We start from the raw sequence: 15,647 nt of genomic DNA on the forward strand, positions 1-15,647 counted from the left end.
TATGGCAAGATCATTATAATAGAAACGCCATTGGCGGAAGGACTGATGTGATGGTGTACATACTCTGCGGAGTGAAAACTGTCATAATGATATAAATTAATTAGGTAAATAAAACTTTACATAGCAATCTAGTATGCGGTTTACTGAAACAACACAAATTCTAGGAACTTGTTTTATTCTTCTGTTTGTATATTTCTCCGGATCTGCATGTGTGTAATAGTCCAGTCCAGCATTACAGTCCAGCATTCCAGTCCAGCATTCCAGTCCAGCATTCCAGTCCAGCATTACAGTCCAGCATTACAGTCCAGCATTCCAGTCCAGCATTCCATTTCTCTAACCTGAAGATGTGGTCTGTTTCTAATACAAACATAACATTTTCCAGTTCATGTTTCAGTGGGGATTGTACCGTATAAATGTGCAGGAACAGTAGAATACGTCTTACATGTGAATGCCATTTTCATTACTAGAATGTAATTAGTAACAAGTGATCTAATCTGCTGTATTTATGTATTACCTGATTTCATCAATACGATCCTCTGAGGTTGTCTCACTGATTGATGCTCCCAGGTCACATAGACGGGAAAGCAGAGAGGTCGGGGCAATGTGCACACACTTGTGACATCAAATGTTTCACCATCCTCAGACTTCACTGGTTGGCCATTAGCCCTGAGCTTGGCTCGTGGTTCTGCTGTGCTCCATGTAATGTTAATCTCCTGAGGGTAGAAACTCTTCAGAGTCACGGAACACTGCGCCTCTCCTGACTTACTGAGGGAGAATCTCACCGGCTCTATCTCCTGCGGAGCCACTAGACATAAATACAAGAAAGATTACCAGTTTCCAGCATCACAGACAACTGTAGTATATAATAAAATGTAGTTAAAGCCCAAACTCTTTTTTGTTTTGGATGAAGCTGTAAAGGGTTAGAATCTCTGGCAGGTTTTTGCATTGCAATATTTTTATTGAAAACTTTCATAGACAATGTAAAACTTAAAAGATTTGCACGTACATAGCATTGCACAGTATACATGACAAAAGGCAGGTGCATATACCGTATTTTTCGACGTATAAGAAGCACTTTTTCTTCCCCAAAACTGGGGGGGAAAGGTCAGTGCGTCTTATAAGGCGAATATGGAGCGGCCGGTCCGGTATTTCCACCGCGGTCGTGTCAGAATACCGGGCCGGCCGCTCAGCTCTGCAGCGGGACCTCTCCTGTTCCTCTATCCAGCGGCGCGCTGTCTTCCAGCTTCTGTAGTGTGGGCATGACAGCCGGGTGCCAAGTGCGCATGCGCAAGAAGCGGTGCTTTTGTGAATGGTAAGGCGGTACCTGGGACACATGACAGATCCCAGAAGCCGCCGGACCAATCACAAAGCGCAAGTGCTTCTCACTCATGCGCACCGGGCACCCGGCTGTCATGCCGAGCGCCATTACAGAAGCCGGGAAGACAGCGCGCGGCTGGATCGAGGAACAGGTAAGATCAAACAAACTGCGGAAGTAAGAGCGGGTACCTGTCAAATTCAGGTACCCGCTCCCCCCCCTCCCCAAAGGTCAGCAGTCATCTGTACTGTCCGCAGTCTCTGGTCATCCCTGTGCTGTCCGCAGTCTCTGGTCATCCCTGTGCTGTCCGCAGTCTCTGGTCATCTCCTGTACTATGTCCGCAGTCTCTGGTCATCCCCTGTACTATGTCCGCAGTCTCTGGTCATCCCTGTACTATGTCCGCAGTCTCTGGTCATCTCCTGTACTGTGTCCGCAGTCTCTGGTCATCTCCTGTACTGTGTCCGCAGTCTCTGGTCATCTCCTGTACTGTGTCCGCAGTCTCTGGTCATCTCCTGTACTGTGTCCGCAGTCTCTGGTCATCTCCTGTACTATGTCCGCAGTCTCTGGTCATCTCCTGTACTATGTCCGCAGTCTCTGGTCATCTCCTGTACTATGTCCGCAGTCTCTGGTCATCTCCTGTGCTGTCCGCAGTCTCTGGTCATCCCTGTGCTGTCCGCAGTCTCTGGTCATCCCTGTGCTGTCCGCAGTCTCTGGTCATCCCTGTGCTGTCCGCAGTCTCTGGTCATCCCTGTGCTGTCCGCAGTCTCTGGTCATCCCTGTGCTGTCCGCAGTCTCTGGTCATCCCTGTGCTGTCCGCAGTCTCTGGTCATCTCCTGTACTGTCTGCAGTCCATTAGTTCAGAATTTTTTTTTTCCTGTTTTCTGCCTCTAAAACCTAGGTGCGTCTTATGGTCAGGTGAGTCTTATACGGCGAAAAATACGGTACTTTGAGTTGTATGGTAATGGTATGCAAGCCCCCCAATGATACATTGAAGGTAAGTACAGTGGTCAGGGAAATATTGTATTACACCCCAGACCATATGTGAGTTCCACTAACAGCTAGCTTTATGCACCATCAGCACACTGAGCTGCGTGGGGGAAAAGGGGGGAATCCCAGATCTGGGAATGACCTTGTAGCCCTGTTTTTGAGCGAATGACGTGTAACTTAGAGGAAGACAAAACTAAACCACTTGCCGTCCGCCTGCTGTTTATAAACAGCACCCGCCATTTCTAGCTGGGCGCGCTCCCCTCCGGACACAGTGAAACACCGATCGTCAGACGGGACCTCTGTACGAGGTCCCGATCATGTGATCACGGATTGGCCAATCAGTGATCACATGCAGAGTAGTAAGGAAGATGTCATTTGTGACATCATTGCTTACTATGTGTGAAATGTGTGAATGATCACAGAGGTCACATGGTACAGGGCTATTCACAACAGCCTTGTACCATGTGACAAGCTGTGACCAATCACAGCTCACTCAGTAGTTCTCAATGACTGCAAGAATGCAGACAGAGAGAAGGAGAAATGATTGATTTTACATCCTATATGGGTGTAAAAGCAATCACTTTAAAAAAAAAAAAAAATGCTAGGGTGACAGTATGTATAAAAAAAAACCAAATAATATAAAAATGTTTAAAAATTATAATTTCTGGTTATAAACTAATTTGGCTTATCATTTATTTTTTACTAAAAAGATAACGGAATAAATTTTGGCCAAGATTTATGAAGAAAGATTATTTCTTTGCAAAATTTTATAAGAAAAACACTTTCAAAATTTTTGGACTTTCATTTACATAGCAAAAAAAATTAAAATCCCAGCGGTGAATAAATACCACCAAAATAAAGCTTTATCTGTCTCAAAAAAATGGTGAAAAATTAATATGGTTACTGTTGGATGACCGCGCAATTGTCAGTCAAAGTGTGATAGCGCTGAAAGCTGAAAATTGCCCGGACTGGAAGGGGGGAAAGTGTCCGGACTGGAAGGGGGGGGAAAGTGTCCAGACTGGAAGGGGGGGAAAGTGTCCGGACTGGAAGGGGGGGGGAAGTGTCCGGACTGGAAGGGGGGGGGAAGTGTCCAGACTGGAAGGGGGGGGAAGTGTCCAGACTGGAAGGGGGGGGAAGTGTCCAGACTGGAAGGGGGGGGAAGTGTCCAGACTGGAAGGGGGGGGAAGTGTCCAGACTGGAAGGGGGGAAAGTGTCTAGACTGGAAGGGGGGGAAAGTGTCCGGACTGGAAGGGGGGGAAAGTGTCCGGACTGGAAGGGGGGGGGGGAGTGTCGGGACTGGAAGTGGTTAAGAAATACAGGAAAGCAGAGTGAAGAAAGTGAGCAGAAAGAGACCAGGGCAAGTTGTACGGGGGAGGGAGTAAGGAAGGATGGAGATAACAGAGGGTAGTTGGAATCGTCACAGAAATTGTCGAGCAGAACTTTGCATTGACCTTCAGTACAGGTTAGGGTTAGATTGTCTCAAGAAATATTGAAAGATGCCCATTTTTTTTTTTTTAATTTGTTGGATAATTGCCACCAACTCTTTATTAACTAGGTACAGGAAGTTTTTTGTTCTACCCATGCAAGGTAAGAGCCTAAATTGGCTGAGATCGCAGGCCAGTGATTTAAGATTAACCTGTTGGCACCAACGGTACGCAAATCTGTGGCCTCTCAGCGGCGGGCCTTGACACAATTGTTCCCAATTGCCACATGCGATCAGAAGCCTTCCGATCATGTGACCACTGTGACAGCCAATCACAATGGTCATATAATCGTTGACCCCGCCCCACCTCCCAGAACCACAAACCCCTTAAAGGGTCGGGGACGCAGAGCCAAGGGATTAGGAAGAGCGCTGTAGTGGTGCCTGGGGATACAGGTCATTAGAACAGTATATACTAAGTGATAGCCTGTGGTCCAAAAACATTTGATTCAATGTATTGTGTCTAAGCAGTCATTTATATTTGGCTTCATTGAATGAGGAGTGCAGTGAACTGTGTGCAGTCATGTCCCAAATTCAGCCCACTGCTGCGACTTGAGGGAGCCCCCAAGCTTTTTCCCATTGGGGAAAATAATGAGGAGACCATAGATAGTCGCCTTCCTGAAGAAAGCCGTAGATCAAGGATACTATACCCTTAGCAAACGAGTCATGAAGGCATTTGCTTTTGAAAGAGGTGAGTCTGTATGTTCCAAAATGGATTGCGCATGAATTGGATTTTGTAAATATCAAAACAGCTCCAAATAAAGCATGACTGGATGAAGAGTTTGAAGAGAAGCTGAGCATATCACAAAAAGGCCACTAATTTGTACTCCCAACCGAAGCTTGCTATGTCCCACCAAAAACAATTTGCATGGCTCTTCATAATCTCCTGGGGGAAGATGGGGTTGTTAGTAGGAGTCGCATGGAGCATTTGGGGCAATACTGTCTCCCTTAATATTTTCCATATTTTTATTGAGTGTTTGAACATCGGGTTGGTATTTGTTTCCATAAACCAAAGGCGGTCCATAAGACCGTTTCCATGACCAGAGGTGAAACCTGTTCTGCCTCAATGCTGGCCCACAATGGTGCGCTGAAGGATGCATGACAGGAAGTTAGATGGGTGATTTGTGATGCCTGGTAGTAGTTGACATGTGGAATTGCCAGTCCCTCTTTAGATTGAGAACCTCCAAATGATCATATTCCACTCTCAATCTAGAGTCCTGTTAAATGAACTGCAGGAATGCCCACTGAATTGAACGTAGTATTTGAGAGGGTATGTGGATAGGGAAGACCCTAAAATGTGAAAGCGTTTAAGGAAACAATGTCATTATAGGGAGTCTATCCTTCCTAGCAGGGTTATGCAATGCTTCATCCAAGATTCAAGGGTGGATGTCGTTTGCCTCAGAAATGACGTGTAATTGGCTGCATATGACGTTTTGTATGAGGGTTTGATATACATTCCTGTACATTTTGGTGGGACAAAGCAAGCTTCGGTTGGGAGTACAAATTAGTGGCCTTTTTGTGATATGCTCAGCTTCTCTTCAAACTCTTCATCCGGTCATGCTTCATTTGGAGCGCTTTTGATATTTACAAAATCCAAATCATGCGCAACCCATTTTGGAACATACAGACTCACCTCTTTCAAAAGCAAATGCCTTCGTGACTCGTTTGCTAAGGGTATAGTATCCTTGATCTACGGCTTTCTTCAGGAAGGCGACTATTTATGGTCTCCTCTGTATTCTCCCCAATGGGAAAAAGAGCTTGGGAAGGCAGGATGCCACCCAGTAATAGGGAAACATGTCCTTAAAAGACTGGGCTGCGATGGCTGTGAGTGTGATGTTCAAGGCCACTAAAGTATGTTTTCCTGACATTTCATATTCCTGATGGATGTCTGTTGTACCATGTACTTAGATTAAAGAGTATCCTGTTCTTTGTGTGAAATACTTGGTGACTCCACCAGTCCCCTACGTTCCTATTTCAAACTGACCACACTAGGCATGGTAGCACATCCACCCCAGCGTGGTCAGTATCCTGGGAGCACAGCCTGCCTGTCCTCCACTAGCCAAAACCTGTGATGATATGCCCCCCTGTACAGTTAAATTACTGGGAAGATCAGTGTTCTGCCCTTTCTCTGCCTCCTGCTGGCACACCCCCTGCAGTCTCCACTCCCAGTTCTCTAAGCGCCTTATGCAGACGAGGACAGAGGTTATGTGACCACTTATAAAAAAAAAAGTACTTATTTTTTGTCATATTCACACAGAAGTGATTTGCATTTATATTTTAAGCTGAAGGGCTGTTCCACAAGGTAAGGGTCCACATCTACTTTAAGTTGGAGCGATTAATACGTAACCCCGGGATGGCGGCAATTCATCAACCATTTTGAGAAGATGCGCAAGTGATATCAAGGGGTTAGTGAGAGATGAGAAAACATGGTCAGCAAAAAGACATGCCTTGTTTTGATCTACAGCGACCTCTATACCCCGAACGATCACTTTGGCCTTGAGGGTAAGTACCGGGGCTCGATTGCAAAGTAAATTATATAGAGAGGAAAAGGGCACCTCTGTCTCCTACCAATAGGAATAGGGAAGAGGGGGATCTGAATCCTGCATATGGCACAGACGCCCTGTAGAGGGTCGTAACCCACATCTGTATATGGCGGCCAAAACCCCATTCTGTCAGGATTGTTAGATACTGCAAAAATCAAGTCTTAGAAATGTCTAGGGATAGCTGTACAGTTTCTGGCCTCCATATTTTGGTGAGATGGATCATGTGGATAACATGTATTGTCCGTGGCCTGGCAGTTATTTAAAAATCATCTTGCTCTTTCCCAATTAAACATAAAATGCCATTGTTCAACTTTTTCGCAAAGATTTTGGCCAAAAATGTGATGTGTGTATTTAGTAATGAGATCGATAATTGGGGCAGGACGTATGGACTATGACAGCATGCAAATAATTGCAGTAATTGTATCAGGACCGAGCGTGTAGAGAATCAGTGCAGAGCAGTAAGGTACCGTCCCAGTATAACTGAATGAGGGAAGAAAGTTTGTGACAGAACAAGATCTGACAAAAAAACCCGACAATTTTGAAAACAAACAATTTTTTTTACTTATTGTTTTAAAACATATCCAGTAAAAGAATTTTAAAAATCAAATTGTCATAAATTTTGGCCAAAATGCATTCCGCTCCGTGTTTTTGCTAAAAAAAAATCCCAATACGTGTAAATTAATTGGTTTATGCAAAAGTTATAACGTCTACAAATGGCGGCATATATACTGGATTTTTTTTTTTAACTAGTAATGGCGGTGATCAGCGACTTATAGCGGTACTGTGGCGGACATTCTGACACTAACTGACACTGACATCCCCAGTGACACTAATACAGTGATCAGTGCTAATAAAAAAACACCAACACTGTACTAATGGCACTGGGCAGGAAGGTGGGGTGATCAAACATCTGGGGTGATCAAAGGGTTAACTGTGTGCTGGGTGTGTTTTACTAGGGGGCAGCGTGTTGGTGCTTCACTGTAAGCACACTGCTCTGGATGGCTGTGCTGTGCCCAAGCCAACAGGGAAGAGGACTGTTAGTAAACAAAACAGTCCTCCTCCCTGTTGGAGATGCTTGGCAATCACCGGGCGCCAGCAAGTAATCACCGCCGGGACCCGGTGATTGACAGCCGTGGCGTGGACAGGGCGTGTGTGGCTCACCCCCTACCCGGAAATGCAAAATCACATATCTATACATGATTTTGCACACCCCTGCCACCCTGTAACAGTATATCTGCTGTAGGGCAGTCGGGATTTGGTTAAATTCCACCAAAAGAAAGCTCTATTTGTGTGAAAAAATTTATAAACATTTAATACGGGTACAGTGTTGCATGACTGCGCAATTGTCATTCAAAGCGTGATAGCGCTGAAAGCTGGAAATTGGCCTGGGCAGGAAGGGGGGTAAAAGTGCTGGTAGGCATATGGCAATTGGACAAGCTGAAGCTAGAAGCTGATTGGCTGCCATGCACAGCTGCACCATATGCTGAGTGCTCCACTTTTAGTAAATCCCCCCCACAGTGTTCAAATGTAGTTACAATTGATAATTACAATCTGCCTGTGAGGTACAGATAGTGTTCATTTTGGCAAACAGCTGCCCCCCCAATAAACAAAGACAATTAGTAGGATTTTACAGTGCTGGAGGATCCAGAATAGAGCATCTAACAAAGGTAAACTGCAATGTGAATGAGGACATGAGATCCTTGTGAAGATGGTGCTTTCCCAATGTGTCTGAAAATCTGAAAAGACCATTCAAAGTTATGTGTAACCAGAGGGGGAATGACCATTTAAGCACTCGGGCACTGCCCGAGGGCCCGGGGTCAGTAGGGGGCCCCAATGAGATGCCCCTGGTACCTTTCATAGGCTTTTTTTGCATGTGGGTGAGGACACAGGGGCCCCATGATTTCCTATTGCCCGAGGGCCCCATGAGTTGTCAGTCCGCCCCTGTGTGTAACCAAACATACATTGTAAAGGTTCTGGACTTCCCAGGATTCAGGTAGACAGTTTTATGTAAAACAAATGTTACAGCTACAGACTAAGAATCACTTGTGTTGTCCCTGGAAATACTTCCTGAGATCTGTGAAATTATGCTGTTCCATTATTATTATTATTATACAGGATTTATATGGCGCCAACAGTTTGCTCAGCACTTTACAATATACTGGGAGACAATACAGTTCAATACAAGAGGGGTTTGAAGGCCCTGATCCTTGGAGCTTACAATCTAGGAGGGAGGGGCTAGTGGTACAGTAGGTAGTCACTGTGGGGGATGGACTGGTAGGAAGAGTAGAGGATTCCATTATTAGCCAAGGGCGGGATAGGCTTCCCTGAAGAGATCGGTTTTCAGTGATCGCCTAAAGGCAAGTAGAGTAGGTGATAATCTGATAGATTGGGGTAGGGAGTTCCAGAGGATGGGTGATGCCCTGGAGAAACTTGGAGACAAGCTCGGGAGGAGGCGATAAGGGAGCTGGAGAGTAAGAGGTCTTGTGAGGAGCGGAGAGGACAGTTTGGGTGATATTTGGAGATAAGATCAGATATGTAATTCCATAATATAACATCCCAATAGTTGTGGGTTGTCAGAGAACTCACCCAGGATTTGTAGGGGTCCTGTTCTCCTCTCTATGGGTTGCTGTAGACTGGGATGCTGCACTCTGCAGATGAACTCTGACCTCTGGTCTTCCGGCAGTGTTGGGGTGAACATCAGACTGGCTGTACAGCTGTATGTGTTATCTGACTGCCTCTGGTGTCCACTGATATCAGTCTTGTATTTATTGTTATCAACAGCCACAAAATTGTCTGTCTCCTTCTTCTTATACCATTCCACAGTCAGATCATCCGGGAAATATCCAGAGATCCTCACTTGTATTCTGGACTCAGTGTTGAGTTTTAGGTCAGAAGAGTTTGGTTCTTCAATCTGTGGGCGCCAAGGAAGATCTGGAAGGTAATTATGAATATTAGTCCAAATAAACCAAATATTCTCCAGACACAAGGACACGTCATCATGTTCCACTCCAACAATGTATCATTGCTATAATGCCATCATGATTTTATGTTCTAAAGCCGTACCGATCTCTCACCAGGAAGGTCAATGATACGCGTCTCTCATTAAACGAGGGCAGAAGAAATGCTGCAATAGGTTTTAAAGAAGGGAAGGTGATCTCTTTAGTTTCTCCTCTCCTGTCCTCTATACACTAATAAATATGTTGAGCTCCTGTAATCTTTAATGTTACGAGGTTTGAATATTTCAGTCCATTACACACAATAGACAGAGGCAGGAACCACTGATATGTATCAATTGATGACCACTGATGGATGGCATGATATGTTTACAAGGGGTGACATATCCTGATCTTCTATGTTCTGACATTCTAGCAGATGACTTGTTGTAACATTGTTGTAACTTGTAACATTCTTCTTTGGCATGGAGACAAGTGACATCTTCCATGATCCTACTCAGACATAATGTGACCATGCTGCCCCCTGACACAGTGACAAGCTGTGCTAATGCTGTTTTTGGACACGTGATGAGCTTTGTATTTTTAAGATCTTTTTCAGTATTCTGTGAAAGTAAATCTACTTGGTGTCTGAGCACCACAAACCACAAATGGGATTTATGTGTTATATTGAAAGCAAACATGTCCATCCATACATGTCTCAATGCTTTATTTTGCTGAGAAATCACCGTGAAAAACATCTCCTAGCTTTCCTGGTTGTGACCATCGTAAGTCAGGGCAGATGATTCATGTAGCATTTCCTGGAATCCACCTAGCCCTAGCTCAGGCATGCATACAGGAGGGTGTGTAAGCTGAGAAGCTCAGCCTTCCTTTTTCCCTCCTGAAGGCTCCTGGGATGTATGACATCCTTTGCTTAGGCCTGAAAACCAGGAACTGAAAAAATGAAAAAAAAAAAAAAGTTTAAAACAATTTTTAACCACTTCCAGACCGGCCGTTCTATATAAACGGCCGGACGGTGGCAGTGCAGGTCGGGTGGGTGTTTATAAATGGCCTCCCCGCTCCCTGCTTGTGTGCACCCCATTGGAGCGCGCAGCACCGCGATCCGGTGTCCGCTGTGTCCTCCAGACACAATGGAACACTGATTGTCGGACGGGACCTCTGTATGAGGTCCCGGTCATGTGATCACTGATTGGCCAATCAGTGATCACATGCAAAGTAGTAAGCAAGATGTCATTTGTGACATCATTGCTTACTGCGTGTGAAATTTGTGAATGATCACAGAGATCACATGGTACAGGGCTATTCACAGCAGCCTTGTACCATGTGACAAGCTGTGACCAATCACAGCTCACTCAGTACTTCTCAATGACTGCAAGAATGCAGACAGAAAGAGAAATGATTGCTTTTACATCCTTTATGGGTATAAAAGCAATCAGTGTAAAAAAAAAAAAAATCTTCATCACCCCCCACAAGTAGTACAGTGTCACCATGGTGACACTGTACTGCTAGGGTGACAGTATGTAAAAAAAATAAATAAATAAAAAATAATAAAAAATAAAAATGTAAAAAAAAAAATGTTTAAAAATTATACTTTTTGGTTATAAACTAATTTGGATTTTTTCTTTACTAAAAATAACGGAATAAATTTTGGCCAAGATTTATGATTAAAACAGTTTTATCAATAATAGCAGCATAAGGACTAAGAGTCCATGTTGATTGAGAGAGGGAAGTTCTGCTTTTATAGGCAGATAGATCTTTCCGGTATACAGCTTGTGTCCTAATTAAGAGAAGAGAGTATCTTATCCGGGTCCCCTGGAAGTAGCTTCAGTGCTCTACTGGACCAGTAAAAGCTCGAATCCTGAACTCGGTCACCAATAGGACACTATGTACATGTTTTTAGTTGTTTTTTTTCTGTTACTTGTGTGGATTTCCTTGGTGGGATCTCGTTTCCATCCAATTCAAAGCACATGGAAAGGTTCATGGTCTCCTGCCCAAAATGGCCCAAATGTGTATGGCAAGATCATTATAATATAAACGCCATTGGCAGAAGGACTGATGTGATGGTGTACATACTCTGCGGAGTGAACTGTCATAATGATATAAATTAATTAGGTAAATAAAACTTTACATAGCAATCTAGTATGCTGTTTACTGAAACAACACAAATTCTAGGAACTTGTTTTATTCTTCTGTTCGTATATTTCTCTGGATCTGCATGTGTGTAATAGTCCAGTCCAGCATTCCAGTCCAGCATTCCAGTCCAGCATTCCATTTCTCTAACCTGAAGATGTAGTCTATTTCTAATACAAACATAACATTTTCCAGTTCATGTTTCAGTGGGGATTGCACCGTATAAATGTGCAGGAACAGTAGAATACGTCTTACATGTGAATGCCATTTTCATTACTAGAATGTAATTAGTAACAAGTGATCTAATCTGCTGTATTTATGTATTACCTGATTTCATCAATACGATCCTCTGAGGTTGTCTCACTGATTGATGCTCCCAGGTCACATAGACGGGAAAGCAGAGAGGTCGGGGCAATGTGCACACACTTGTGACATCAAATGTTTCACCATCCTCAGACTTCACTGGTTGGCCATTAGCCCTGAACTTGGCTTGTGGTTCTCCTGTGCTCCATGTAATGTTCATCTCCGGAGGGTAGAATCTCTTCAGAGTCAGGGAACACTGCGCCTCTCCTGACTTACTGAAGGAGAATCTCACCGGCTCCATCTCCTGCGGAGCCACTAGACATAAATACAAGAAAGATTACCAGTTTCCAGCATCACAGACAACTGTAGTATATAATAAAACGTATTTAAAGCCCAAACTCTTTTTTGTTTTGGATGAAGCCGTAAAGGGTTAGAATCTCTGGCAGGTTTTTGCATTGCAATATTTTTATTGAAAACTTTCATAGACAATGTAAAACGTAAGATTTGTACGTACATAGCATTGCACAGTATACATGACAAAAGGCAGGTGCATATACATTGAGTTGTATGGTAATGGTATGCAAGCCCCCCAATGATACATTGAAGGTAAGTACAGTGGTCAGGGAAATATTGTATTGCACCCCAGACCATATGTGAGTTCCACTAACAGCTAGCTTTATGCACCATCAGCACACTGAGCTGCGTGGGGGGAAAAGGGGGGAATCCCAGATCTGGGAATGACCTTGTAGCCCTGTTTTTGAGCGAATGACGTGGAACTTAGAGGAAGACAAAACTTAACCACTTGCCATCCGCCTGCTGTTTATAAACGGCACCCGCCATTTCTAGCTGTACAAGGTCCCGATCATGTGATCACGGATTGGCCAATCAGTGATCACATGCAAAGTAGTAAGCAAGATGTCATTTGTGACATCATTGCTTACTACGTGTGAATGATCACAGAGGTCACATGGTACAGGGCCCTTCCCAACAACCTTGTACCATGTGACAAGCTGTGACCAATCACAGCTCACTCAGTAGTTCTCAATGGCTGCAAGAATGCAGACAGAGAGAAGGAGAAATTATTGCTTTTACATCCTATATGGGTATGTAAAAAAAAAAAACAAAAAACAAAAAATAATAATATAAAAAAAGTTTAAAAATTATAATTTTTGGTTATAAACTAATTTGGTTATTTATTTATTTTTTACTAAAAAGATAACGGAATAAATTTTGGCCAAGATTTATGAAGAAAGATTATTTATTTGCAAAATTTTATAAGAAAAACTTTTTTCAAAATTTTTGGACTTTTCATTTACATAGCAAAAAAAATAAAAATCCCAGCGGTGAATAATTTCCACCAAAATAAAGCTTTATTTGTCTCAAAAAAATGGTAAAAAATTAATATGGTTACAGTGTTGCATGACCGCGCAATTGTCAGTCAAAGTGTGATAGCGCTGAAAGCTGAAAATTGCCCTGGACTGGAAGGGGGGAAAGTGTCCGGACTGGAAGGGGGGGAAAGTGTCCGGACTGGAAGGGGGGAAAGTGTCCGGACTGGAAGGGGGGGGAAAGTGTCCGGACTGGAAGGGGGGGAAAGTGTCCGGACTGGAAGGGGGGGAAAGTGTCTGTACTGGAAGGGGGGGAAAGTGTCCGGACTGGAAGGGGGGGAAAGTGTCAGGACTGGAAGGGGGGGAAAGTGTCAGGACTGGAAGGGGGGGAAAGTGTCAGGACTGGAAGGGGGGGAAAGTGTCAGGACTGGAAGGGGGGAAAGTGTCCGGACTGGAAGGGGGGAAAGTGTCCGGACTGGGAGGGCGGTGAAGTGTCCGGACTGGGAGGGCGGTGAAGTGTCCGGACTGGAAGGGGGGGGAAGTGTCCGGACTGGGAGGGGGGGGGGGAAGTGTCCGGACTGGGAGGGGGGGGAAGTGTCCGGACTGGGAGGGGGGGGGGAAGTGTCTGGACTGGGAGGGGGGGGGAAGTGTCCGGACTGGGAGGGAGGGGGGGAAGTGTCCGGACTGGAATTGGTTAAGAAATACAGGAAAGCAGAGTGAAGAAAGTGAGCAGAAAGAGACCAGGGCAAGTTGTACGGGGGAGGGAGTAAGGAAGGATGGAGATAACAGAGGGTAGTTACAGTCACAGACATTGTCGAGCAGAACTTTGCATTGACCTTCAGTACAGGTTAGGGTTAGATTGTCTCAAATATTAAAAGATGCCCATTTTTTTTTTTTAATTTGATAATTAATTTGATAATTGCCACCAACTCTTTATTAACCACTTGCTGTCCGCCTGCTGTTTATAAACGGCCGGATGGTGGCACTCCAGGGGCGGGTTGCCGTTCATAAACGGCACCCGCCATTTCTAGCTGTGCGCGCTCCCAGGGAGCGCGCAGCACCGCGATCCGATGCCCGCTGTCTCCTCCGGACACAGTGAAACACCAATCGTCGGACAGGACCTCTGTACGAGGTCCCGACCATGTGATCACTGATTGGCCAATCAGTGATCACATGCAAAGTAGTAAGCAAGATGTCACTTGTGACATCATTGCTTACTACGTGTGAAATCTGTGAATGATCACAGAGATCACATGGTACAGGGCCATTCACAACAGCCTTGTACCATGTGACAAGCTGTGACCAATCACAGCTCACTCAGTATTTCTCAATGGGTGCAAGAATGCAGCCAGAGAGAAGGAGAAATGATTGATTTTACATCCTATATGGGTGTAAAAGTGTCAAGGTCCTACCTTTTCCCAGAGGTTATGCTGCTCCATGTGCTGGCATCCATCTTGGGTTTCTGCAGAGCATGGTGGGAGTCTTTTATGCCTTCAGGCCTCTGTGGTCCATCCCCCAGAGGGGTGTGGTTGATCATATATAAGCCTGTTGTCCGCACATGCTCTTTGCATTGGTGTCTTGTGCGTTAGTGTTGCAACAGCTCTGTGTATACTCTCGTGACTCTCCTGGAATCTGACTCGGCTTGTGACTAGACCATTCTCTGCATTTTCCTTTGATCTGACCTCCCGTTGCTGAACCCGGCCCATGACCTGTGATTCTTGTCTACTGTTCTGTACCGTTTGTCTCGCTGTTGTCGACCCGGCCTGCCTGACTACGCTATTGTCTGATCTGATTCCTACCAGCTACACACCATTGGCAGCGGCCATTACCGCAGCTGGGGTGCCTCGGGGGCCGCGACCTGGTTCCTGGCTGCGTGAAGTCCATCCCCACCATCAGGGGCCCTGGTGAAGGACAGCCTGGGGCTTAGACTCCACACCCTGAGGCACTCCAGTCTGTGGGTGGTGGTTGTCGTCAGTCAGTGCGAGGCCCTGCCACTAGGCCTGCCTGTCCGTTCCACAGCTCCTGCCTTGACAAAAAGCAATCAGTGTAAAAAAAAAAAATATTCTTCATCACCCCCCACAGGTAGTACAGTGTCCCCATGGTGACACCGTACTGCTAGGGTGACAGTATGTAAAAAAAAAAACAAAAACAAATAATATAAAAATGTAAAAAAAAAAGTTTAAAAATTAAAATTATTGGTTATAAATAGAGATGAGCGAATCGAAGTATCCGAAGTGGAATTCGAGTCGAATATCTGAAAAATTTCGATTCGTGCCGAATCCGAAAAATAGCCTAATTCGGACGCGCGAATCGAAATTTTTCAGAAAATGGCGGCTGACATGTGCGGCGACGGAGCGGGGATGTCTGGGAAGGCGCGCAGACAAGGCGCGCTGACCCATAATGCATTCCTCAACGACATGTGATCGCATCAGCCAATCAGCAGCCAGCCAGCCAGCACTGTGTAATGGTCGAGCTATAAATAGCGGCCATTTTGGAATTCTTCATTTGCCTGCAGTTATTGAACAGAGGCAGACCGCTCTGTATTAGGGACAGGGACAGAGTTAGGGCCACAGAAACGATACTTGGGGACAGAGAAAAGTTACTTAGGGACAG

General features: G+C 45.0%; 1 protein-coding gene across 1 annotated transcript; it reads right to left on the reverse strand.

The window, feature by feature from the left end:
- Positions 1 to 514: 514 nt before the first annotated feature.
- On the reverse strand, positions 515 to 12,022 carry LOC149430919 (uncharacterized; the record flags this gene model as incomplete). Its single annotated transcript, XM_089665919.1, has 3 exons — positions 11,734 to 12,022; positions 8,912 to 9,256; positions 515 to 805 (listed from the first exon to the last, which is right to left on the reverse strand). Coding segments are annotated over exons 1-3 (913 nt in total), but the record flags the coding sequence as incomplete, so codon positions are not given.
- Between the last annotated feature and the right edge of the window lie 3,625 nt (positions 12,023 to 15,647).

Source organism: Staurois parvus, unplaced genomic scaffold (genome assembly GCF_062004578.1).
Source record: "Staurois parvus isolate SC_StPar_1 unplaced genomic scaffold, SC_StPar_1.0 ptg002408l, whole genome shotgun sequence".
Lineage (NCBI taxonomy): Eukaryota > Metazoa > Chordata > Amphibia > Anura > Ranidae > Staurois > Staurois parvus.